Raw genomic sequence first — 26,429 nt, 5'->3', positions numbered from 1 at the left:
AGGCTGGCCACTACCGTCACCAAGATCTTGGTAAACACCCTGGGGGCTGACAATAGTCTGAAAGGCAGTGCCTTGAACTGATAGTGGAGGCCATTGAAATGAAATCGAAGGAGCCAGCGATGTGCAGGGAATATCAGCACATGTAGATAGGCCTCCCTGAGATATATGGAAGCCAGAAAGTCGTGAGGTTGAAGGGCCTCCCTGATTGACGAGAGTCTCCATTCTGAATCTGTGTAGGGTCACAAATTGATTTAGAAATTTTAGATTGAGTACTGCGTGCCAGGATCCATCCTTCTTCCCCACTAAGAATACTGAATAGAGCCCTGAGAAACACTCTTCTGAAGGTATTTCTTCTATCGCTGATATGTCTAGCAAGTGGTGAATCTTATTTGACACGGCCTGGAACTTCACATTGGAACTGGGTACCGGAGGACTTCCGGGAAGGGTGACTTCGCTTGTGCCTGCTTTTGAGACGGGCTCCCGCCTCAAAAGAAGCTTATTCAGATATAAATCAGTCAGAACATTTTTTTTTTGACTGATGAAATTTCTCCCGGGCAGGGAGAAACGTAGAGATCAACCTCAAAAGCCTGCTTTTGTTGGGAGGACTGGATTTCATTAATTTATGAGAAAAGGTCCAGCCAGCAATGCCGGACGGACTTCCGAACAAGCTCTGATTAATGCGATACGTTTATCTTTTCTTCAAAGAGAAAACGGACTAACAGGCAAGCACCCTTCTTTCTATTATTTTTTTTACTTGGTTTAAATTGTTGCAGCAAAAAGAGATTTGTCAAATGAATCAGCTTTAAAGAACTTCTGGGTGAGCTATAACTCTTCTCTGTTATTCACGAAATTAACAGCTTATCTCTGTTTCTATTGCAAAAAGCTGTCCTGGAAGTGCATTCTAAAGATATAAACAGAAGAGGGATTTCTATTCCGAGGAACATTATATTGTCTGGGACTATTCTCTTTTTGGTCTATTTTATTTTGACGAATCTGCTTCTTCACGACGCCACTAACTGTTTTGATGCTGGGAACTAAATTTGTTTTGTGTTCTTGAACATAGAGAGATAAGGCAGGCTGCTCTGTTTATACTGTGATGTCATCAAGCCTGGAATATGAACCCAATTGTTGCTGAAATAAGAAGTGGTTCTTCTTTATTTTTGTTTTGTTTTCGTGGTTTTAAAAATGGCAATCAAGAAAGTGGCTGAGAATCTGGAAGTAATTATGTTTCAGAAAATAATGGATGAGATTGAGATAACGAAACAAACCCTGCGACAGGGCAGTAAGGAGCTGAAAATTGAACTGAGCAAAATGACGCAGGAGCTTAAAGAAATAGGGGATCCTGGGAGAGAGGAGAATGAGATCAGAGATGAGAAAAGAAAAAATAAAGGGAAGATACAAGCCCTGGAGATTGGAACAAATGTGGAATTGGAAAAAGATCTGGAGTTTATGGATATTAGAAATAAAATCTACTGTTTGGAATTTAACGTTATCTCTGAAGAAATTAATGAAGATATTAGAGATAAAGTTATCAATGGCTTGGATAATCTTCTGGACTGGAATGACGTGATGGAGCTTGATATAGAGAAAATCTATGGAATTAACTGCAGCCATGTGACAATGGAAAAACTCTCAAGAAATGAGCCAGTGCATTTTGTAAAAAAGAAGAACACAGATATGACTTTACAACAATATTTCAGCAACTTATTCAGAATTGATGGCAAGAAAATATTTGGGATAGAGGAAATTCCCATCAGACTCTTATTATATGACTATGGCTATGACAGCAAGATTATTATGGAATACTGATAATGGAAGATTGGACACTGAAATTACTGGGCTTAACAGGACTATTGAAGATGGAAGATGGAATTAATATGGATAATGGAATAATGGCTATTGAAATTATTGGACCTAACAGATTTTGATGAGATGGATTAATCGATATGTTTATTTGGACTATGGTTATGACAATAAGATTATTATTATTATTAACGAGATGGATTAATTGACATGTTTATTTGGAGAAAAATTGATAGATATATTTCTTAAAGAATTGAAACCTCTCTTTGACTTTTTGTGGAAAGAATAAAGTAATGTTTATGAGATTTGATGATTAATTAAGATCACTACTGGAGGAAAGTGATTTTATAATATAATTTAAGAGACAGGATTGTTATATATTGTAGACCTACAACTGATTTGATCTGCGACAAATGGGAAGTCAACATTTTATTTTTTTGTTTAATCATTTTTGTTTTGTTTTGTTTTTTGTCTTTGAATGTTTTATGATTTTGTTTTGTATGTTTTATGAAAATTTGAATAAAAATTATTGTAAAAAAAAAAAAAAAGGAACTGGGTACCGGAGAAGAAAGGAACCTGGCAGGGAGATACTGCAATAGTTCTATCTTGTAACCATCTTGAACCACTCACAGAACCCATTTGTCCTGAGTGGTATCTCTCCATCGGTGGAAAAACTGGGTTAACCTTCCTCCCACCAGTGGCAGCTGAGCTGAGTCAGAATTGTTCCTAATTCTGATGCCCTGGATGCTCTTGATTGGGAAAGTTACGGGAGAACGAGGATTGCAGTGATTTTTGTGAGAACCTTGATCTATTCCATGAAGGACAGGAATTTCTGAAATCATGTCCTCCCCCACTAGATCTGAAAGCACAAAAATTATGTAGAGACTGGAAGGAACCAGGAGCGCATCTATATAAGAGCCTGTCATCCCTGCACTGTGATGGCATGGTCTTTTTCTTGTCCTTAGACTCTACTAAGATGTCCTTCAATGCCGCATCCCCAAACAGCTTCTAACCAGAAAAGGACTGAAGCCAAATTTGCCCAAGAGGCATCAACATTCCAGTGTGAAAGCCATAGGTGCCTACGAGCAACTACCACTGCCACCATGGCCCTACATGAGAACTGGGTGGAATCCATAGTAGCATCAGCAATGAACATTAAGGATCTAGAAACCTTCAGCAGAGTTTTCCTCAGCCTAACTGCATCTTAGTTTGCATTGTCTAATAGATCCTCCACCCACAACACGGTCGCTCTGGCAAAAACAGATGCAGACACAGACCCTCTGATCGCCAGCACATTAGCATCATGCAATATTTTAAGGGCTAAGTCAGACCTACATTCATTGGGTCCTTCAGTTGCACATCCCTGTCCTGGGGAAGTAAAGCCTGTGAAATCAGAGCAGAAATAGGGCCATCTACTGCTGGAGTGTGAAGTTGCTCCATAACCTCTGCTTCCAAAAGGTAAACCTTTTTGGCATAATTAATACCCTTTTTGCATTGAAGCGGGGTGTCCCATTCAGATTTCATTAATGCTTTAACTGAGACTGATAAAGGAATACACCTACTCACCCTCATAGTACAGTAGGGCCCCGCTTTACAGCGCTTCGCTTTACAGCAATTCACTAATGCGGCAGCTTTCAATTAGGGAAAGTCCCACATTAAGGTGCTTGTTCCGCTTTTACGGCGTTTTTTTCCATCACACACCATTTTGACGCCATTTGGAACTGCCCTCCTACAAATCTCTTTGCTAAGGAGGAACTTGGTTGCCTGTCACCCTGGCCAGGAGAATGAGGACATTTTGAAGCTTCCCCTCTGACTAGTTCAGCAGCCAAATCGCCTATCATGGCATTCTTGAGTTGCTGAATCACCTCAGGGGTAAAAAGTGCACACAGTGGGTTTTGCAGTTGTGGTTGTTGCAAGAGCAAATTGGGGGGTGCAGAAAGATCACATGTACTGCCCTATCAGGGATTGATGTCATCATGTCCTCCTTAGACAATAGGGATTCCACATTTTGAACAATGCTTGAAGTCAAGCATGGAGGATCTGGGGATTGAGCCCGACTGCCCGCTTCCAACAGTCCTATAGCGGGGGCTACTGCACCCCTTTGGGATAAAGACCTGGAGGTTTGTGTGTGCTGATTAATGGTAGGGTCTACCACTCCCCTTTCAGCGCTATGCTGCACGATGGCGGGGGCTACCGCTCCCCTATCGTCAGCTGTAGCGTTTAAATTCACCTCAGGGTGGAAGGAAACTTCCCTATGCCTGCCTGCGGCAGGGATATTTACTGCCTTAATTAAAGACAAATCCACGGAGGCTACCACTTCCCTATGCCTGGCCATGGCAGTGGCCTCAACTGCCTGAGGTAGGGATCAATCCAGAGGCTACCACCCCCGATCTCCAGAACTAGCAGGTGGGAAATGAACTGAAGCATCTAAAATGGTGGGTGCTGTGGATGGTAATGCGTCCCAAATGGCAGGCGTTACTGAAGAGCCGTTTGCCGAAGCTCGCCTCAGCCCAGTAACACTCACTCACTCCAATACAGACATCGCCACCGCGGCCTCACCGCAACCAGTTGGTAGACTGTCCCATGTTTGGAAGGGACCCCTTGAGTGGTCGCATCAGAAACTGAAGAGGTTTGGTGATGAGACTTTAGAGAACGTTTTGAGGAGCGGGCACGGGTTGTGGCTACCGTCGAGCCATGGCCTGACCTTTTAAAGTACTTCTTCTTTACAGACCTATCCAATTTTTTTTAAAAAAAACCAGGAAATGAATGGAAACGAAGAGAAGAGGCACAGAACAACTAAAATGACAAAGGGAAAAACTAAGACCAAATGACAAAAAACAGTACGGTAAAGATTCTGTACTGTACTGTTTTTTGTTACTTTGGTCTTAGTTCTTACCTCTGTCATTTAATCGTTAGTTATTCTGTGCCTCTCCCTTTATTTCCATTCATTACCTGTTAAAAAAAAATTCTGTCAGCTGTCTTTCTCATCTTTCTTCCTGCGAGACATGGAGAAAATCAAAGGTCATGCAACAAGAAAGAATATCCTAAAAGCCTGTGCAGCACTCAGCAGTCAGTTCCTGCCCACTCCAGCTTCCTGCCAATTTTCAGCAAGGGCTGCTTATTGGTGACAATGACCCACTTGAAGGGATGTCTTCGGGGCTTAGCTTCACAGCCCATAGAAGCCTATGCACAATTACCAAGGCCTCAGCACCCAGCCATAGGCAGCCTTGAAAAGGAAGGCATTTTAAGAGCCTTGGGCAGCACTCGGCGATAGCCACAGTCAGCATCCAGCCATGGGCAGCCTTCAAAGAAAAGGTAACAGCCCTGGGCAGCACTCGGCACTAGCCACAGTCAGCATCCAGTCGTGAGCAGCCTTCAAAGAAAATATATTTTAAGAGCTTTGGGCAGCACTCGGTGGTAGCACCCAGCTGCTACAGATTCACACCATTATGCAGCAGGCACCAAAACTGGACGCTGATGATCCCGCTGAAGGGACTTCATCAAAGGGCTCTGCACTATCCCCAGTAGGTAAGCCCATGGAGGTGTCACTAAGATATCTGGGGTTCAGGGAAGCACTGGTGCCCGTCATTGCAGGAAGAAGTGGAGCAGCAGCACCTGTCTGTTCAGGGCAGCCTACCATTTCTGAGGCAGCGCCCACCTTTTCTGAGCACCTGCCATTTTGGAGCACAGTGGAGCTGCTACACCTGACGTATTTCATTTTCCAGACCTCCTGTATTTAATGCCAAGTGTGTATGGGGAGCAAGAACCCCATCCTCTGTTGAGGAGGTGGTAGTAATGGGGTATGGCCAATCAAGCCATGCTTCAGTTGTAGAACAGCAGCCTGTTCACAGATCAGGCCAGTTGCAACCAGTACCAGGTCTGGGGACCACAGAGGGACTCCAGAACAGGTCCCTCCCCAAATGAATCTGCTCAGATTATTACTTCTGAAACCCACAATGTGAAGAAGAGTGAAACCAGGCCATATTCATACCATGCATTTATTCCGCTATTATTCCACTTTAAATACTAACTTCCCCCAAAGAAGCCTGGGAAGTGTAGTTTGTGAAGGGTGCTGAGAGTTGTTAGGAGGCTCCTGTTCTCCTCAGAGAGCTACAGTTCCCTGAATGGTTTAATATTCCAACCCTCTTCCCAGGAAATTCTGGGAATTGTAGATCTGTGAGGGGAACAAGGGTCTCATAACAACTCTCAGCACCCTTAACTACACTTCCCAGCATACTTTGGGGGAAGCCATGACTGTTTCAAGAGGAATAATAGCGGAATAAATGTACAGTGAATGCAGCCCAAAAGTGTCCAGGTGACCAAATGATTAACTGTTGACAAGTTCTTAAAATCAGGTTCATACATCCATGGTATTACTGAGTTAATGAGAAGGCTGGTGCTGTTTTGCAGCTGTCAGAGATTGGAAGTCTGGTTGAAGCGATGTACATTTCAACTTAAAATCTGGTTCCACATCTAACTTGGTTCAATATTTTGATTTCAATGCAACAAGTGCATTGGCTTCCTCTCCCCCCCCAACAAGGCAAGAAAAGGGATTCCTCTTACTTTTCAAGACGCTACCATGGCAGGAGGGAAGAAGAAAACATCCCTTCTGACTTTTTCAGCCCAGTGGTGCTCCCCCTTCATCAGAGAGGACAAAAGCCTCAGTAAAAGCCGCTCCTGCCTCCATTCCCTTGTCCGTTTACTGCAGGTTTTCAATCTGAGCTGGCTTCCTCCTGTACGCCATGTTTGGCAGGAAGGTGTGCAGTGCAGGCACTCTAGAATGGGAGCGATCCAGATTGCATGTGTAGCGGCTGCCTGGCAGAAAATTACCAGATATAGAATGCATGATGAGTAGCTTTAAACTGTGACGCCACTATGCATGCAAGCTGAATCACTCCTATTCAAGAGAGCTTGCAGTGCACATTTTCGTGTTCAGCCCAAACCGCCACGCACGCACACACAGAGCCTCATCTGGTACCCACCCAGGAAAGATAGGGTACCTGAAAGCCTATTTGTGGGCATGAGATTTTCCAGAGGTGTTGACTGGGTGGGGGGGGAGATATCTGATTTTGCTTATATAATTCTGTGAGGCACCATATACATTTGAGAGCATGACACTACCACCACCCTGGGAGTAATCCTGCCTCTGTGTAGCTTCCTATTGCTCCAAAGACCTCACACTCTCCATGCCCTCACCTGCAGCCCACCCCAGCCCTAGCCCAGCACTCACCACTCTGCTCTCTGAGGAAAACCAACTTAAACTTGCATAGCAGGTGGCCAAACCCGCCACCGGGCCGACATGGCAGGCAAGCAGGGCTGGAAGTGGGGGGTGGGGTGGAGGAGGAAGAAGAAAGGAAAGAAGACCCAATCGGGGAGAAGGGAGAGAAAGGTGGCCAAGTAGCTGTGCTCGGCTGACCAGAAAAAGACACAGCAACAGCAGAGCTCCAGCCACCTCACAGCTGATGGTGTTACTTCCACTCTGCAACCACGCGCCCCCTTAGCGGATTTAAGTGGGAAGGATGAGCTCATCCCATGCTACAGGAGGAGACAGTGGGAGCGTCATGAGATTGACAACATCATGGTGGGAAAGGATATGGTGCTGGCAAAGGGGCAGTCACCATAGAGATAGAAAAGGGGTAGAGGCAACACTCCATCTGTGGCTTACCATTATTTGTGTTTCCTTTTTTTAAAAAAATCTGTCTTCGTGATCCCCTTTTGATTGTTTCACGAACCCCTTGGGGGCCATGGCCCCCAGGTTGGGAATCATTGTTTTATAGTCTACACATGTTCTTTCTACAGCACAAACATGAACTGGATACAGGTATCTACTGCTTAGCAGCCATCAGAATCTTTCTTCAATATGTCTTCTAATGCACAAAAATACAAGACATTAAATGCAAAAGCATGTACAAGAGCACAAACAATTTTAGATAAAGTGACCATTAGGCTAAGCTTAAACACACTCAGGCTTTCAAGGGAGACAGACTTCCCTTACGAGAAGTGCTAATGACATACAAGAATGAAATTGGTTTGGCTTGACTACAGTTAAACCAAGATGTCTATATGTGATCGCAGCAATTAAGTATTTGGAGGACTTGTACCTTGCTCTAAATGTATAAACAATTTTGAGAAAGGAATTTTACAATTAAATCTGATGTGAAGAGAACTGCTGCCCTGGTTCATAAAACTACTTATTTTCAAAAGCAGAATGATCAGAATGTCTTCTAAAGGACTTTTTGACAAACATTTCACTTGACCAAGAGCATATAGGCCTCAGCAACTCAGGTTTTGGCTGTTCAATAAAATAGTCCTGAAAATGCTAGAGATGGCACATTCTGAAACAAGCAACAGCAAAAAGACAACCCTTGAGACATACTATTAAAAGAATTGATGAAAGAGGCAAAATGTACATGATTGATCCAAAGCCAACAGAAGAAAGTTGAGTATGTCAGTATGTGTACTAGAATTTTCTCAAAAAAATATAACCCAAACAAAAAGCACAACAATTCTGTAGTGTACCAAGTGTATATTTCAATTTACTGTATGCAATCTCTAACAACAAATTTGGTCATAATTTACCAGATATACATAAATGATTTAAGTAGCAAAAGGAGATTCGGTTTCAAGAGAATAAGTAAAATACATTAAGAATGTAAAGCCAGGTCCAGTTTAAGCATTAAGTGAGTAGTATGCTCTAATAAAGCAGATTTAGATGGATTTTATATATATATATATATATATATAAATATATATATACGTATGGGCAGATCTACCAATTGTAAACTATTTTAAGGGGAATAAATGGGGTGGAAGAATCTTTATACTATAACTTACATATTCACAGAGCAGAACATTTACTTAACGTTTAAAATACTTCCCATTCATATTATCTTTGCCCACTATTTTCTACTTTGGACCCCACCAGAATTACACATTACTCATTTCAGTCTAGAACAAGACTAAGATGTATTCAGTTTTCAAAAAGTAAAACCCAAGAACTACCCATCTGTCAGGTTTACAGTGATGTGGAATCTACCAATGAAGGATTTGGATAGAAAAGATTATACAATTTAATACCCATATAAATCAATCTCTGTTTCATCCTGCAGAAACAGTGTCTAACATTAAGCCATTGTTGTATTGAAATAAGGGATAATAAAGCTATCTCTTTAAATATATATGTCTACTTCGATCAGATGGAGCACCATTAAGATTCCATCTGCCAAAGCAATTAAGTTTACCACACAACTACCATAATTTAGTTATCAGATATAAAATAGGAAAATATACTCATTTTAAAGTTAAACTCAAATATGGTGACCCCTCAACTTATAATACAGTACTATCACACTGGCCTAGCTATGTGTTATGGTAAATGCTGTGCATATTTATTCATTGTGACATAGAAATATATTGAATGCAGTGTCTAAAGTTCAGGTAGCTCACTTGCATTCAAGCTAGATGAAATTGAGAATTCTAAGCATAAAAGGTGCAATATCCTCCCTTCCCTCAGAAAAAAAGGCCTGAAATCATTGGTACAATATAACAAGTTTAGAAAAGATTTATGGCTACAAAAATTCAAGTTTCAATATCTCATCCAAAAACAGAAGCAAAGAGCACTGGGGATAAATAGCTCTAGCAGTTATACTAACAAATACAATTTTTTAAAAAAAGTTCCAGCAAATTAAGCTGCCATGTTAAATGTAGTTTGGTATATAAAAGAACCCCCAAAATAGGAGAGAAGCAAAGGTTCATTTTGTGTTCACTTTAATGAAGAGCAATGGGGCACAAAAAAAAGACAGCCTCATGTCTAATTTTCCACATGATAAAACTAGACAAAAGCAGACAAATTGGGTTGAATTATTTAAACAAAACAAAAATCTATGACACTCCTCAGATTCTAGGACTCTTTAAGCTTTGTGATGGACTGAGGTATACAGTAGTGAATAAAAATGATAGCCAATAGGAATAGTGCTAAGAAAACATAAATTAAAACATGGGCAGCCATGCCAGAAAGTGTCTAAATATAAAGTTATTTAAGTGACAAGGAGAAAATTATTTCATTCCAATCACAATCCTCCTTGTAGTTTTAAATCATTATTGTATTTTTGGTGAAAAAGTAGTAGCTTTTTGCAAACTCAAGATATCAAAAACCAGGAAGTCAGTAAATTAACAATGATTAAATTCTCCAGGACTTGTCAGCTAAACCACATCCTGACAAAACTGTCATCAAGATGCTGATATTTAAACCATTGAAGGGAAGGCAAGGGAGATATGGAAAAAACCCTTTTAGGAAACATGAGCCACTAGCCCAAATTAGCCACATTTTGTTCATACACTATGATTGGAATCTCAAAGGAGCCTACTCCAAAGATTGCAATTTGCTTCATTCGTGTTAAAGGACACACGAATGTGTAACACAAGCACAGTTATTACTATGCTTGATTAGGACCCAAATAGCTATATCCTATAAATAATAAAAAATACATTTCTTTTGATAATTGACTGTAGATGTGAGGACTCTATGATTCAACCAAATAGCTGTATGCTTTACAGTCCTGTGCAAATATTTAAAAAAATTAATAATCCTTTTTTGCTATAAGGCTTTGACCCTACAATTTTCACAGCAACATAACTTCCATCCAGCCTGTACCATATTTTCCAAGCCTTCAGTCAAAAACTCAACATGGTCAATCCATATGATGTCCAAATAGAGCATTTAAGAAGATCAAGCCGCCTCAGTCTTCTAAAGGCACACAGACTTCCCCAGATTCATCCCATCGAGTCTGGTCATTCTGTTCTTCTACATCATCGGGCAGCTCTTCATCAGCTTCCCCCACTTCGTTTTCTTCAAACTCCTCATCTCTGGGAAAATCTGTGTCCTGTACCTGGTCTACTCCCTCTTGCCCTCCTGGTTGAGATTTATCCGCACAGTCAACACAAACACCGTAACGTCGAGATCCATGTCTTATTCCAACACTGGCTGCTAGCATGAAAATCTTCTTACACACCATACATTTGTACTTTTTATCCTTTTTATGAACCTGCACAAAATGAATCAGTGTCAGTAAGTTTCAAATAAATCACTTAATAAATTTGTGTTGACCACTGCTATTACTCTAAAGGAGGGGTTCCCAAACTGTGGTCCATGGAACACCAGTGGTATGTGAGCTTCTTTCACATGGTCCATGGCATGTCTGCAGTAAATGTCCATACTGATTTTTAATTTTATTGCTTCTTTTATTTCTTATATTTTATTGTATTATGTAATGCAAATTGTAATACAATAACATACAACCTAAGCAGTAAAAGATGTAAATAAAATTAAAAATCATACAGCATCTAGCACAGCACCTTGCAACTGCTACAATAAGCAGAGAACTCATTAAGCAGTCTGTCAAGACTCAAAAATTTTCAAGTGGTCCATAAGGAAAAAAATTGGGAACCACTGCTCTAAATCATAGTTGCACATAAAAAGCCAGAATTTTATATTAACTCATTAAAAACATCAACTTGAACTAATGCATTTGATCCAAAATCTTGAATTTCACAAAACATAAAAAACATGTGTTTTTATAGTACAGCTACAATAGTATAACTACTGTCACCGTTATACTAGGTGTCTGACCTGAGCTACAGAAACTGTTCTAGTCCTTATTGGAGTGAGAGTTTTTTTATGTTGAATTATGGTATTCTTGGATCATGATTTAGACAACGTCAAAACCAGAAAGCAATATTTTGGAAATACAACGGTCACTTAATAAAACACAATTTCATTACAAGCTACAACAGCTTAGCAATCTTATTGCCCATGTGCAACAACATTACTTATTACAATGACTGCTCAGCCAGACTATGGCACGTCACATAAGCCTAAGGCTTCCTTCTGATCCCAGAGCTGCAGAGGAAGAAGGATGATTTCATCTCCTCAACCCAAATGTTAGTGAGTAGCCTGCCATTTTTTAATTTATTGATTTATTGGCTTTACATTTGCTCCGTACTTCGTAGTACTGAACATCATAACAGCACTATAAAGAAGAATCCACTTTTGCTGCTTTTAACAACCTGAGTACTATTTTCATTAACACTACCAATGCTAACTGGGACATGTTTCAGCTCCATAGTATTCTCACTTGGAAGATTTGGGGCATGAGGTCATCAGTACACTCATGATACCCAGCTCTATTGCTCTGTTACATCTGAATCAGGAGAGGCTGTGACCGATTTGAACCGGTGCCTTGATGCAGTTGTGGCCTGGATGCCAAAAACTCAAGAATGAATCCTGGTAAGACAGAGACTTTGTGGGTAAGCAGTACCCAAGTCTAGGAATTGGTGTGTTTACCAGTTGTGGGTGAGATTGCATTCCCTCTGAAGGAACAGGTATGCAGTTTGAGGTTGCTTCTAGATCCATCTTTGTCACTGGAGACCCACATAACTTGTGGCCAAGTTGTGGAGTGGAACACCCAAGACAAACACACATTACATCTGTTCTGAGTGTAATGCACTTGCTACCGATTAGCCACTGGGTCACGTTCAAGGTTGTTACTTAACACATAAAGCCCTAATAACTTGGGGCAAGGCTACCTGAAAGACTGCTTGCCCCTGTAATAGACCAGCAAGATCACTTGGATCATCCAGGAAAATGCAACTCACAGCACTGCACCCTAAAGAATATCACAGGACAGTGACCCCCTAAAAACGAGAATTTTCTGCCACTGGCTTTGTAGTCTGGAATGCCTTTCCCTCTGCCATATGTGAATAATCCCTCAATTGTTTCAGAAGTCTTATAAAATGTATTTTTGCCAAGGTTTCTCTGACCCACAAGATTGGAACTTACTATTGAAATTCTGTTTTATAATACTGTTTTACTGGTCTTATATTTCATACACTGCTTAAAGATTTTTAAATATTAAGTGATCTGGAGTGCTTTTAGGTAAAAATACATTAAACTTGAAATTCCTATCAAAGACATAAAGCTTTGCACGCTATAACAAATTAGAAATTTATCTACTTATTTCTAGGTATTTAGTATTTTTGAACCATTTTCAAACCGCTTTGAAACCATGAGATCTAGAAATGCTTTTAAAAACCAGGATTCAATAACATACTTCAGTCACAGAAGTGTTTTATGAGTGACATTTTTCACATATCTGTTTTGAATTTATAGTGGATCAAGAAATCACCCAGAATTGCAAACCTCCACTTTTCAAGGAAAGCAAATGTTGGGTTTCAGAACTCTTTCCTTCTAGGAAGCGTAATGTATATCAATTACACAATTAATTCAAAGTGTTATGAAGCTGGCACAATCATTTGTGTGGAGATCTTCACAAATATACTACCTGACTGACTGAACATCCTTAAAGTAAATCAGTCAAAACTCCTCTATTATTAAATAAAGTTGTCAAACTGCCTGATTGGTGTTGTAATGGTCCCCCCAAATATGAACATGCTAAGATAAAGTCAAGGTGGCCTGTAATTAAAATGCCATCTGTAACATCTAGAACAGCCTTTCCCAACCAGTGTGCCTCCAGATGTTGCTGGACTACAATTCCCATCTTTCCTGACCATTGGCAATGCTGGCTGAGGCTGATGGGAGTTGTGGTCCAACAACATCTGGAGGCACACTGGTTGGGAAAGGCTGATCTAGAGCAACCTGAAAGCTTTAAAGAGACAAACAGCCAAATGTTGCAACAGCATTTCAATCAACTAAAAAAAGACATATGCAAATTGTATAAGACAATGGCCTTCTAAAACCAATATATAAGGCAGACATTTATCAACTGTATTGTCTTCTTCAGTGGAAAAAAAACACTGGGTATCAACTTGAGCATGACCCAGAAGACATGGTATTTAAGAAGTGGCAAAATACACAAAATATTAGATGTATGTAGCATTTATACCTAAAAGATTTTTTTAAAAACGTTTAGAAGACCAGTGTCTTATACAAACTGCATACCAATATTTGAAGTGTAATTGTTTCATATTGTAATTTTTATGTATTGTACATTGCATATTGTACTTTTACTGGCCATTTGGCTATTACTTTGTCTTTTTAAAGCTTTACTTCAAATTGCTCTACATGTTTTAGGCGGCATTTTAATTACAGGCTGTCTTGACTTTGTGTTTACATGTATTAGTATTAATCTGGGAATACTTTCGTTTGTTTGTAAACCTGTCCTCCGCCCCCATGTGAAGTCACAGACAATTCTGTAGTGTGAAATGGATAATTTGTTCAAGCATCTCAAAAAGTGAATGTTGTGATTGTGCACAAATGTGGCATAAGTTTGCAAACAAGGCTGCAGTCCTTATCCCATTTAGCAGGGAGTAAACCCCATTGAATTCAATATGACTTATTTCCATGTAGACACGGTTAGGTTTATGCTGTTAATCATGTTATAGATTGAAACATTATACACAAGAATATATTATCCACCACACATCAAGCTCTCTTCTACTGATGACTGCAGTAATTTAAAGATGTTACATACCAAGGAATGCCTCTTTACATGTTCTCTACGAGTAAACAGCTTTCCACAAATGTCACAGCTAAAAGATCTCACTCCTGTATGAATGAGCAAATGTCTCTTTAGTGTTCTTCTGTATTTGGCTACGTAGTTACAGTGTGGACACTTCAGTTTGTTCATGATTAAAGAAGAATCACCTAAAAATCCAAACACAACCAGTTTAATAAGCAGCAATTTGACAAGCTCATGCATTTCACCCAAATATTACCTTTGCAGACAAAGTACAATTGCACCATACATGAAAGATTCTGTCATTACTAAATTTAACTGGCCCAGACCCTAAGCATTGTATTCAACTAAGTCATACTCTGAATAGACACATTGAAATTAACAGATTTATCAGAGTATGACTAGCTGAAGACAGCCCTATAAACACAAGAAGGATCATATACAGCAAAATACACATGCTCACCATACAAATACCAACTTATATAGGGAAACACATAAAAGAGAAGTGTTTTGTGACAAATATGCAGATATTACTGCAATCTTTTGTAGCTGATGGCTATTAGGCTATTATTCTTGTTCTTTCTGTAGGAGAGTGGGCAGAAAAGAGGTAACCCATCAGAAGAAAAGGCTAAAACTGATTACTTATCTGGACAGGAGAAAGTTCTCAGATTCAGTCTTTGACTCTACCTTCTGGAAAAAGTTGGGTTTCTCTGATGCTCTCTGGCTTTTTTGCCTGGGAGCCAAAAAAGATTTTTCTTCTTTGCCTCCCCCCCTTCTCCCTCCTTTTCCAGACAGAGAAGGAGAGAAGTTTCATACATCAGGGCTTCCACCTACCAAAGCCCCTGGTACCCAACCATTTCATACATGAAGCCCAATAACGTCACCAGCAATTTTCCTTTGCATGAGTCCCTCTTACCCACTCTCATTGAGTCTGCAGGTGATACAGCACTTGGTTTTTTAGAGCCTCAACTGCAATTTATGCCACTTTTCCCTCCATACCCATTGGCCATAGGACAAGAACAATGTGGATAGAAAGCTATTTTTTATGCTATGTTATGTTAGGGTTTATTTCTAGGCCGACTTTTGGCCAAACCCCAAGGCAGCTTACACACAAATAGAAAAACACAAATACAAATAACAATACAATTTACAAAAATTCAAGCCAACAAAATCCTAGCATTTCTAAAAAGCAACAACAGCCAAAAGCATTTGTCTTCCTGGTTAAGGACAGTCCCCAGAAAAATGTCACTAAGAGAAGGGGTGAGGGGGCAAAGCAGGTGGACAAGCTTGCCCCTTGATGGTCCCAGCAGTCTCACCCCTGCAGCAGTCTTTTTTTTGGTGAAAAAGCCCAGCTCCAGGATGGCAAATCAACTTACCAGTGCCTCAGAATCCATCCTCAGAAAGGTCCTCAACCAGATTCTTCACTGTGGCAAAGAAAAACGGAGAACAGAGGTTCTCTCAAGTTTCTCAACCATCTTCTAAAAACTTGAAGGCTCATGATGGGGATTTTCTGGATTATTACAGAAGCAATCCAAGCAGAAGACTTCATATCATCTGTCACCCCGTCTCATTCTCCCACTGCTTTCTCAGGTTTGCACATGAGATGACACAGTTCCAACACAAGGCCCTTCCCTTTGGCTTTGTGCCCATTCTCAGGAGCTGATGACAGCCCTGGCAGCACACCTAAGAACCGAGGAGGGGCATATGTTTTAGGGATGGCTAACCTTTTCAGCCTGAGGGTAACATTGAACGTTAATCAGCCCTCTGAGGTTTGCATGGCACCACACATGCAGACTGCACATATAGGGACACAGCGCACACTCACACACATTGCATGCGCATATGCAGGCATGTACTCTCTGGGCTCACCATTGCTCTGTCCTCCATGCAGACTGATCTGAAGAGCATGGGGAGATATGCATCCCCCATTGTCCACTGGTCTGGGTGGAGACACTGAAACCTCTCCACCCACCATTGCCTCTATCCCTCTGGTCTTTCGTTATGCTGGATGTGGGCTAACAAACTGAAACTTAATCCAGACAAGACGAAAGTGTTGCTGGTCAAGGGGAAAACTGTGCCAGGGATAGGGTTGCAACTTATTTTATTATTTATTTTATTATCTAACTTGTATCCCTCCCTTGCTCCCAGCAGGAGCCCAGGGCGGCAAACAAAGTGCTAAAAACACTTTAAAACATCACAACAGATCTTAAATACATTAAAACAAAACAGCATTAAAAACATTTTTAAAAAACTTTTTAAAAGGGTTAAAAACATTATTAAACATTATTTAAAAACAAATTAAGCAATTCTAACACAGACGCAGACTGGCATAGGCCTCAACCTAAAAGGTTTGTTGAAAGAGGAAACTTATTCTGGATGGGGTTGCACTCCCCTTGAAGCAGCAGGTCCACAGTTTGGGAGTCCTCCTGGATCCTGCCCTGCTGCTTGAATATCAGGTGCCTGTGGTAGCCAGGAGTGTGCTTGGCCAGCTCAAACTGGTCTATCAGCTGCATCCGTTCCTGGAAGCAGTTGACTTGGCCACAGCAAAATCGAGGCTTGTTTACTGTAACGCACTCTATGTGGGTCTGCCTTTGAAAACAGTTCAGAAATTACAGTTGATTCAAAATGCAGCAGCCAGAATGTTAACTGGAGCACGGCACAGGGAGCATATCACCCCTGTGCTTTACCAACTCCACTGGCTCCCAATTTGTTCCCGGGTCCAATTCAAAGTGCTGGTTCTGACCTTTAAAGTCCTAAATGGACCAATGTACCTGAGGGACCGCTTACACCCATATGTGCCTGCCCGGGATTTAAGATCATCTGCAGGCACACGGAAGAGATCCTTTTCAGCTGTGGTCCCTAAGCTTTGTAATACCCTACCCCAAGAAGCCCGCTGTGCTTCCTCCCTGATAGTTTTCTGGAAACTTCTGAAAACGATCATGTTCCAGAGAGCCTTTGGGAGGGACTGAGGGTAGAGCCTGACACAGACTTTATCACTTCTATGTTAATTTTTACCTCTGTAGTCCCTTCAGTACCACTCCCTATATATATGTATATATATGTGTGTGTGTAATTTTATATATTTTAATTGCATTTTAATATTTTTGTGATCTTTAATGTGTACAATTTTTATTATGTACATGTTCAATTTTATTGTAAGCCCCCCTGAGTGCCCTATTATAAGGTAGAAAGGCGGGATAGAAATATTTTAAATAAACAAATAAGTAATAAAATATTGTTGCACACGGCAGTTGCTGCTGTAAGCACTAATTACTCTCAAGAATGATTGTGACAGAGATCTCTCTTCTATAGTTGAAGTTTTCAGAGTCCGAGGTCACCAGTGTCATCTACTGACTAAAGTGGAAAGCAAGAGCATAGCAGACATGGCTACAGGAAGCACCACTCACAAAAGTTCCCAAACGCTGTGGAAGCCCTCCTAGTGAGGAAGCAGTCAACTGCCACTTGCAACAACTTGGACGGGTCTTCCCACAAAACCACAGAAAAGAAATAAAAATAAAAAACCCTGCTGCCAACAAAACCAGGAGTCTCCAGGGACCACAAACCCTTGGGGGGGGGAGATATGACCCGTGGACCACAGGTTAGGTAACTCTAATGTATTATCAAGCTCAGTTAATCTTCTAGTCAGATTTTCAATGGAGAAATGGATCCAGGACACTATTATTATTATTTATTGAATTTATATCCCACCCCTCCTCCTGGAGGAGCAGCGAACATAAACAAAAAACAAGAAAAACATACTAAAACAGTTATTTGAACACTAAACTACCACAGTTTTCTCCACAAGTCAAAAAATCACTGCCTTCTAACAGCTACATAGTCTGGGTGTTGTCCTAGGCACAGCAGAGGGAATAATGTTCCTGTCCCAAGAATGACAGCAGAAATTTGCAGCTGTTACCCAACAAATTTTGCTAGCTTTTTACATCAATTATCATGCCATCTGGCTCAGCTACAAGGGATTATGATCTGCATTGACTGGGCCCCATGGACAAGATTCCTCTCCCTGCCCCTCCAAAAAGTCCTCCTACCCCACCAGTTTCAGACTGCTCACAGGCAATGACAGTGGTAGTGCTGTGGGAAGTCATATTCTCAGCACTGGATGCTCAATGTCAACCTTCTTATCAAAGGGTGCACACCTCCAAAGGTGCCCTTGAGTATCTAAGTTACTACAGATGTGCCTCTCAGGCTGGTGGAATAATTGCCAGCAGCTGGTAAGTCAAGGTCCACGGGATAAAGAGGAAGCAGCCCAGGCCATCAAATTGTTAGAACTTAGGTTGGTCAGATTCCAGGATGCACATCAAATGAGGGGAGCAGGACCAGGTCTCAGTCTCTGCATCCTGAAATGTTTGTTTCTGACCTGGGAGGAAGAAATCAACTTTCTACTGCAGCAGAACACATCCAGGTGGACTAGCTGAACTGCCAGAAATTGGATCAGAGAGAGAGGGCTCTCCACCCAGAAGCTTTCATTTTTTTTTTTAAACTTAGATTTATATTACACTTTTCATTCATCATACAACTCAAAGCAGAGCACATGTGGTTCCCAAATGGTAGGGTGGAAAGGTCTGTCAATGTCAGTTCTCTGTTTCTCATTTTTCTAATCTTAAATTCGGTTCTCCACATTTCTGCAGCACTTTATTATTATTTTTTAAAAATGAAAGCTCTCCTGCATTTTAGTACTAATTTCTCCCAATAAGCATGATTTTGTAGGCAGTTTTGACTAAAGTGCACATTTTGGCAGGTCATTTCTTGTTATGCAATGTATTTTTGCATGTTATTTTCTTATTTATGCACACTTTCCCCTAATATATGCATTATTGTAAACATTGGTTGGTGGGTGAACTGCATCGCAAAATTCAAATAAGTGCAAATTTTGAAGGATGGCTGTTCAGTTCTCAGACCGTTTCAGAACGTGCAAATTTGATAGATTTGGCTTGAAATGTGAACTGAATGGAAATTCTTGCCCATCCTTACCAGATGGTAACCCATCCAGGCAATAACCAGACCTAAACTGCTTAGTTTCAGTAAGGCGGTAACCTCATGTACCTTCAGACCGTATCTATGCTCATATGATCATGAAAAGATGGGGTCTCCAGTCAGTGACCTTTTTGAATCTGTGGGCAATGCCAAGACCTCACTTTTCCAGATTTCTAGAACCACGGGCAGAAGCAGCTGATGCTTTGTTTGCTCAGTACCCAAAAGGGCTTCTGTTTGCACTCCATCCCCTTCTATTACAGGTCCTGGTGCAAACTGAGAGCACTCAAGACAGATTATTCTAGTGGCCCCATGCTGGCCATAGGAACAATGATTTTCAGATCTTACAGAGCTCAGTGTAGATGTGTGGGTAGAGAGGACAGAGCTTAAAATAGATGAGCCCTGTCCCTTCTACCCACGCACCCCTGACATTCTCCCATCTCAGGGCCCTGTCAATCATCTGGATCAGCATGACTTCAGTCATATGCCTGAAGACTAAGGCAGCAGCTGGAAAGCGAAACTTACTCCCTGTAGTGATTTAGACCATGCTGGCCTCTTGCCATAAATTGACAAACAGGATTTGAGACCACATGGAAGGTTTTCCAATGTTCGAGCAAAGGTAAATCAGTAATATCAACATCAGCCTCCATCACTATTATAACTGGCTTTTCTTCAGGATGGCTTAGATCAAGATTTGCAACCAAAGACAGATCTGAGCCCTAAGTAGTGTCCTAATCTTCCAAGTTTTTGTCAAATCACCCTCTTGTCAAGCAATTCCTACAAGACTTCTAATTTATCCACAGGTTCCCTTCCTAGGATCTCATTCTGGTGCTATGGGCTCTCACTTTCTCCAAGCCACTGACAAACGTTCCTTTATGTGAGCTTACTGTAAGGTAGCATTCTGGTTGCCTTTACCTCAATACTAAAGACATTAGGTGTGGTGGGAACCCATACTATGAGAAAGCATTTTTGCATTTTTTTATAACAGAGCAATTTTGCACACAGTTCTCTTTCTCCTCATGCTCAGAATCAATTTGATTTTTCACCAGAACCAAGAGATTGCCCTGCCCACTTTTTGCCCTTCTCTCTCCCATCCATCAGAGAAAGATTGCCATACGCTAGATGTCTAGAGGGCCCTTCATGCATACCTGAACAGAATTAAGGTTCAGAGAAAATCAGAGAACCTATTTGCTTTGTACAAACTAGTAAGCGGGAAACAGGCGGGGAGGGAGAGGAGTCTCCAGATTCACCATTTGTAGGTGGATCGCTGACTATCTCCCCCTGCTGTATCATTCAAAGGAACAGGCATTATCAGCAGGTATTATAGCCCCTTCAGTCAGAAGTGTAGCAACCTTCTTAGCTCTGTGCACCAGTGCCCCTCTAGAAGACATTTGTTGGGCTGCCACATGGGTTACACCTTCCACCTTTGTGAGGCATTATAGAATCTATTGTCTTGCGTCTATGAAAGCCTCCTTCAGCAGGGTTGTTGGACAGCAGATCCTGTAACTTCTCTGTGAAGGATGACCCATTATGGAAAAACTTGCAGTTTTTGGCCATCTCTTTGCTGCCTGCTCTCCTACAGGATGAAAAAGGCAGCCCTGATTCCCTCTCCTACCACACCCACTAGAACAGATATCAATGGTGGGTCTAGCCGGTCTCCTACAAGGAAGAACTGGGTTTACTTAGTAAATCACTGTTTTATTCTGACACCTTCATTCCCATTGCATATTTGTCACTTTTTTAGTAGTTGCTCCTTGGGATCAGCTGCAAGCTTTTCATCATAAGGAAATCAGGTTTTGATTTCAATTGCACCTTGCTATTTCTTATTGTCCACACCTTAATGGTATACCATTCAACCAAGTATATCCCAGAACTGCTTGATTTATCAAGTTATGTTGCTGATGTCCTTCATTTTCTTTTCCTAGTCTTTAGGAACCTATGTTTATTGACAAGGAGGTAACTGCAGCTGGAAAACTTAAATTCAGAAATCCAACCTCCAATTTACAATGTGCCCTGCCCACAAAAGCTCAGAAAAGGGAATAAACTGCTAAAGAAATTAAAAATAAATCCACAGATTAAAAGTTATTTTAAAAAATAGCTGGACTGAGACTATACACAGAATATTCACCACTCTACATGCCATTTTGAGGAGAACATATTAGGATGATTGTTTTAACTGCTCATCATATAAGATAAGCCTGTTGTCTAAACGCTCTAGCTGAACAGTTAATCTATAAGCAAATAGTTTGAGAAAAAGTTACACCTCCCCAATGATTGTTAATAGGAAGAGAGTTATTCTTCTTCCTGGTAAAAGGTAGAAGAGGCATACAAATATGAACACAGGCATCCACAGATACTTAATAGATATACTTGCCATTTTCCCAGGTTTCTTTTGGCCAGGATTCAGGCAACAATCCATACTTGAAATCATTTGAAGTACCTGGCAACAGTCCAAACTTGAAGTCACTTGAAATACCAGGAAACATTCCAAACTTGAAATCATTTGAGGTACCTGTTACAAGATGTTATGGGGAAAAATTATGTACAAAATATCACTGCAGCCAAACAAGTGATGCAATCATTTACATATTATTATATGCTATTGTACAGATAAAGTGACAACTCATTAAGACCTTGATTCCATCTTTGGTAGAAGCCATTATAAAGTAGAGAATTGTACACTGCTGCACAGACACAGTGGTCCTGAAAGTGGTACTGCACTGGCATTCAGCAACCCTGTAGCAGGTAAAAGTAGGTGGGTAGAGGAGCAAACTATATATCACTGACAAGGCAGACTTTTTCGTCCTGTCAGAGGACCATCCTCACAACCCATACTGGCACAGTACTGTAGCAGACATACATTAACTCAAAACAAAACTAATCACTTTCCCCAATAAAAAGACCCCAACCCCCTCACTCTCTGACCAGGACCAGCACGCAAGAGTCAGAGAACATAACCTGTGCTTGGTAACGTGGTCAGGTAATGCCCCCTGGGTATTGTGCTTCAGGATTTGACAAACATTATCTGGGAACCACAGTTCAGCTGCTGTGATAGGGTTGCAAGGACAAATCACCCCATACAGGTTTTCATTTTATTTGTTACATTTTTACTCCACCCTTCCTCCCACAGGGAACACAGAATAACACACATACATACAATACAGTGTAATAACAAATTGAAATATTAAAGGCTCATATAAAAACTGCACATAAGAACTTACAGGGTTTCAAAAAGCCCTGTGTACTTACTCAACATTTCTCCCCAAAAGCCAGTAGTAGCATAGGTGTTGTAAAATGCATCTCTAATATGGCATCGGTAACACAAACTCCCTCCCAATGTCCTCACCACACTTAAGAGGAAAAAAGGAGAAGACAACACCTGTGGTTCTATACTACAGGCACTTTTTCCAATAGCACTGCTTGAAAGTTATTCCCACCAACCACATAAAAGAGAAAATCCAAGCAGCAAATAAACAGCAGACCCGAGACTGAAACTAATTCATCCAGGGAGAGGGGTGTACCTCACCCTCCACAGGTGAACCTGGACCTAAACAGCCACACCTACTACAAACAATCTACACAATGAACAAAGCAGATGTGCACAATTGGAAAGGGTGTCAATGAGTTCTTTGACAAATGAAATGAGGAGGTGGGCATTCAAGCTGTAGTATCTGAACTCACTTGAGCTCAGCTTAATGAACTTCATTTCAAGACCTAACCACATTAGCTGCCTTCCCTTACCACAGGCTATTGTAAACAGGCCACAATGTTATCAGTAGGGAGTCAATACACATGGAACTTAGCAGGAATCATAAAACTACAACAGCATGGAAGCACCCACTCTCTGGATGCTGCTGCCCTAGCACACTTGCCACCATCAGTGTCAATAAAAGCTTTATCACATGTTCACTAATAGGCAAAAAACCTTGCGGTTTAAGAATGTACCTATAGCCAACAGATATTTCTATCAGACTTTAAAAAGCAGGGAAATTGGGCAGCTATAGTGAATGCACCAGGGTAGCAGGAGATCTGACCTCCTCTCTGACACATACTGCCCTACAAATTTGTCAAAATGCAAACACAATTTGGGTTGGTCTGTCACAGTCCAATCCACTTCCTGTGTAGCTTACAAGAATTTGGTAACGTGCCTCTGAGCATATGGTGAGTGGTCCTGCCATCTCCAAAGATAGAGAATTACATTTTCGTATGTTTGTTGGTGTTCTTCTTACTTTGCTTCTTTCCTGTCTTACTATTGTTTCTACAGAGAATCTAATCTAGAAAGTCACATTTCTCCCATTATTCCTGCTAAAAATCTGTGTCAAATTTATTTGTATTAATTTCAAAGCCTTTTTATTGGTCAATGTCATATGATGGTGAAGACAGCCTTTTGTGTTTCAAACTGGAGGTTATGCTCCGTTTCTATTTTGGGCGCATTAACAGTTGAACCTGAAACTGCAGTTTGATGTAAAATAAGACTGATCACAATATGTTGCTACTTAAGCAATGACTCTGGCTGTTGGAAAAACAAACTTGGCCTGTCCAAGATGCATATTTTCAGCCTGCTATGCTTAAACTACTCCACTTAAGCAAAGGTGGGCATAATCAATTAAAAACATAGAGCACACCTAGAATTTTACTAGAATATATTTCACCTCCCACTGCAAACTAAGACGCTCCTGAGGTCCACTGGAGACTATTCTGCAGAACAGTCAGTGCCATTATTCCACAATTATTTTTGGAGCTTTTTTTTCCAGTGTTGCAAAGTGTTGCTGTACTTCACATATTCACAGAAACAGAAGCAAAAGAAAATAATTTACTACAGGAAACTTCACTAAAATTGCAAAGTAAAAAACATATGCAAAGTGACTATCTGAACAATTATCAACTGTTTTAATATAGTTGCTTCCTCCCTGCTAAAACAAGATCAGCACAGCACATGTCTTCTTTCTGTTATTTGGGCTGAGTGCAGGTGTTGCCACCACTCACCATATGCTCAGAGGCACATGTTACCAAATTCTTACAAGCTACACAGGAAGTGGATTGGACTGTGAAAGACCAACCCAAATGGTCTGCATTTTGATAAATTTGTAGGGCAGTACAATATGTCAGAGAGGTCAGGTCTCCTGCTCCCTTGGAAAATGGTAATAGAGACTATGGACAGAAAGGACACTCCAGTGATGGTGACCTGCAAGGTGTGTGCAATATTTGTTTTCTTGTCTATGACATGGTGTACACATGCAGCAAGTGCAAGCTGGATGCATTGTTGGAAGAAAAAGTGAGAGGCCTGGAGTGGCAGGTGGCACTCTCAAGAGCATAAGAGAAGACAAATACGTTTTAGACAGGTTGAAGAAAGCACGTTAAAGCAGTAGAGGAGAGTGCTGAGGGGAGGAACAACAAAGTGGAGGAAAAACAGTGGAAAAGGGTGACAGGAGCAGAAGAGGTAGAAGACACTCTGCACGGGTGGAACTATGGAATCACTTTCAGGTACTTGATGAGACTGGAAGACAGCCGGCAGACGAAGAATTACAGGAGACCCCGCAGAACAGCAAGCAAGCAGTCAAGCAGAGGCAATGAAACTACACCCTACAGTAAGAAAAGAAGAGGAGGAGTGGGAGACTCCCTCTTGAGTGGGATTGAAACCCAAGTATTCTGAGGACCCATGGTCTCGCCAGGTGTGCTGTTTTCCTGGAGGATTAATAAGGAACAAGACTGAAGGGTTGCCAACATTCATGAAGCAAACTGACACATATCCCTTTCTTCTTGTCCATGTGGGAACAAATGATACTGTCAAGCGGAGTTGTGAAGAAATCATGTCAGACTTTCAAGCTCTGGGAAGGAAATTCAAGCACTTCGGAGCCCACATAGTTTTCTCATCCATCCTTCCAGTATTTAGAAGAGGAATAGAAGCAGAAAGAAAAATACTCCAGGTGAATGACAGGCTTCAAAGGTGGTACCCATGCAAGAGATTTGGATTCTGGGACCAATGCTACACTTCCTGGAAAATGGACTGCTGACAAGTGATGGGCTGCACTTCACAAGGACTGGGAAGAATGTGTTTGGCCACAGCATGGAGACCTTCATCAAGAGGGCTTTAAATTAAATCCTGAGGGGAAGATATAAATTTGGAGACAACAACTGACAAAGGCTTATGCACAGTAATGGGAACCAAGAGAACAGCTTTAATGGGGCCCAAAGGTAGCCTTCATAAAAATACAGGAAAGAAGCCAGACAATAAATTGCATGGTCTTCAATGTAGACTGGGAATGTTGTGGACATAATATATCTCAATTTCAGCAACGCTTTTGATAAAATGCCCCATGATATTCCGATTATCAAGGTAGCTAAATGTGGGCTGGATGGAACAACTACCAGGTTGATCCACAGTTGGCTACAGAAATATACTCAAAGAGCCCTTATCAATGGTTCCTTAACTTGGGGGAGATAAAGAGAGAGGTACCGCAGGGCTCAGTCTTGGGTCCACTGCTCTTCAACATTTCTATTAATGACTTGGATGAGAAGGTGCAGGGAATGCTTATCAAATTTTCAGATGACACAAAATTGGGAGGGATACCTAATACCCTAGATGACAGAAACAGAATTCATATTGATCTTGATAGACTGGAGCAGTGAGCTGAAAAAAAAAAGGAATGAAATTTAACAGGGATAAGTGCAAAGTTCTACACCTAGGAAAAAGAAGCCAAATGCAATGTTGTAAGATGGGAGACACTTAGTTGAGCAATACTACATGCAAGAAGAATCTTGGAATTGTTGTTGATCACAAGGTAAATATGAGCCAACAGTGCAACATGGCTGCAAAAAAGCAAATGCTATTCTAGGCTGCATTAATAGAAGTATAGAGCTGGTGTGGTGTAGTGGTTAAGGTGTTGGACTACGACCTGGGAGACCAGGGTTCAAATCCCCACATAGCCATGAAGCTCACTGGGTGATCTTGGGCCAGTCACTGCCTCTTAGCCTCATGAAAACCCTATTCATAGGGTCGCCATAAGCTGGAATCGACTTGAAGGCAGTACATTTACATTTATTAATAGAAGTATAGTTTCCAAATCACGAGAAGTACTAGCTCCCCTCAATTTGGCACTGTGGCTAGGCCACATCTTGAGCACTGTGTCCAGTTCTGGTCTCTGCACTTCAAGAGGGATGCAG

At 41.1% G+C, this 26,429-nt stretch overlaps 1 protein-coding gene across 1 annotated transcript in view; it reads right to left on the bottom strand.

The window, feature by feature from the left end:
- Positions 1-9,553: 9,553 nt before the first annotated feature.
- The window catches only part of ZBTB10 (zinc finger and BTB domain containing 10), a 43,846-nt gene continuing 26,970 nt past the window's right edge, over positions 9,554-26,429 (bottom strand). The window contains exons 3-5 of the mRNA XM_061602025.1: positions 21,640-21,777; positions 14,292-14,464; positions 9,554-10,847 (exon numbers count right to left, since the gene is read on the bottom strand). Coding sequence (XP_061458009.1) covers positions 10,542-10,847; positions 14,292-14,464; positions 21,640-21,777 — 617 coding nt within the window. The 3' untranslated portion in view covers positions 9,554-10,541. The remainder of the gene's footprint in view (positions 10,848-14,291; positions 14,465-21,639; positions 21,778-26,429) is intronic.

This window comes from Rhineura floridana, chromosome 1 (assembly GCF_030035675.1).
Source record: "Rhineura floridana isolate rRhiFlo1 chromosome 1, rRhiFlo1.hap2, whole genome shotgun sequence".
In the NCBI taxonomy this organism is placed as follows: Eukaryota; Metazoa; Chordata; class Lepidosauria; order Squamata; family Rhineuridae; genus Rhineura; species Rhineura floridana.
The sequence above is the reverse complement of the archived record's forward strand: the minus strand, read 5'-3'. Positions and strand labels throughout refer to the sequence as shown.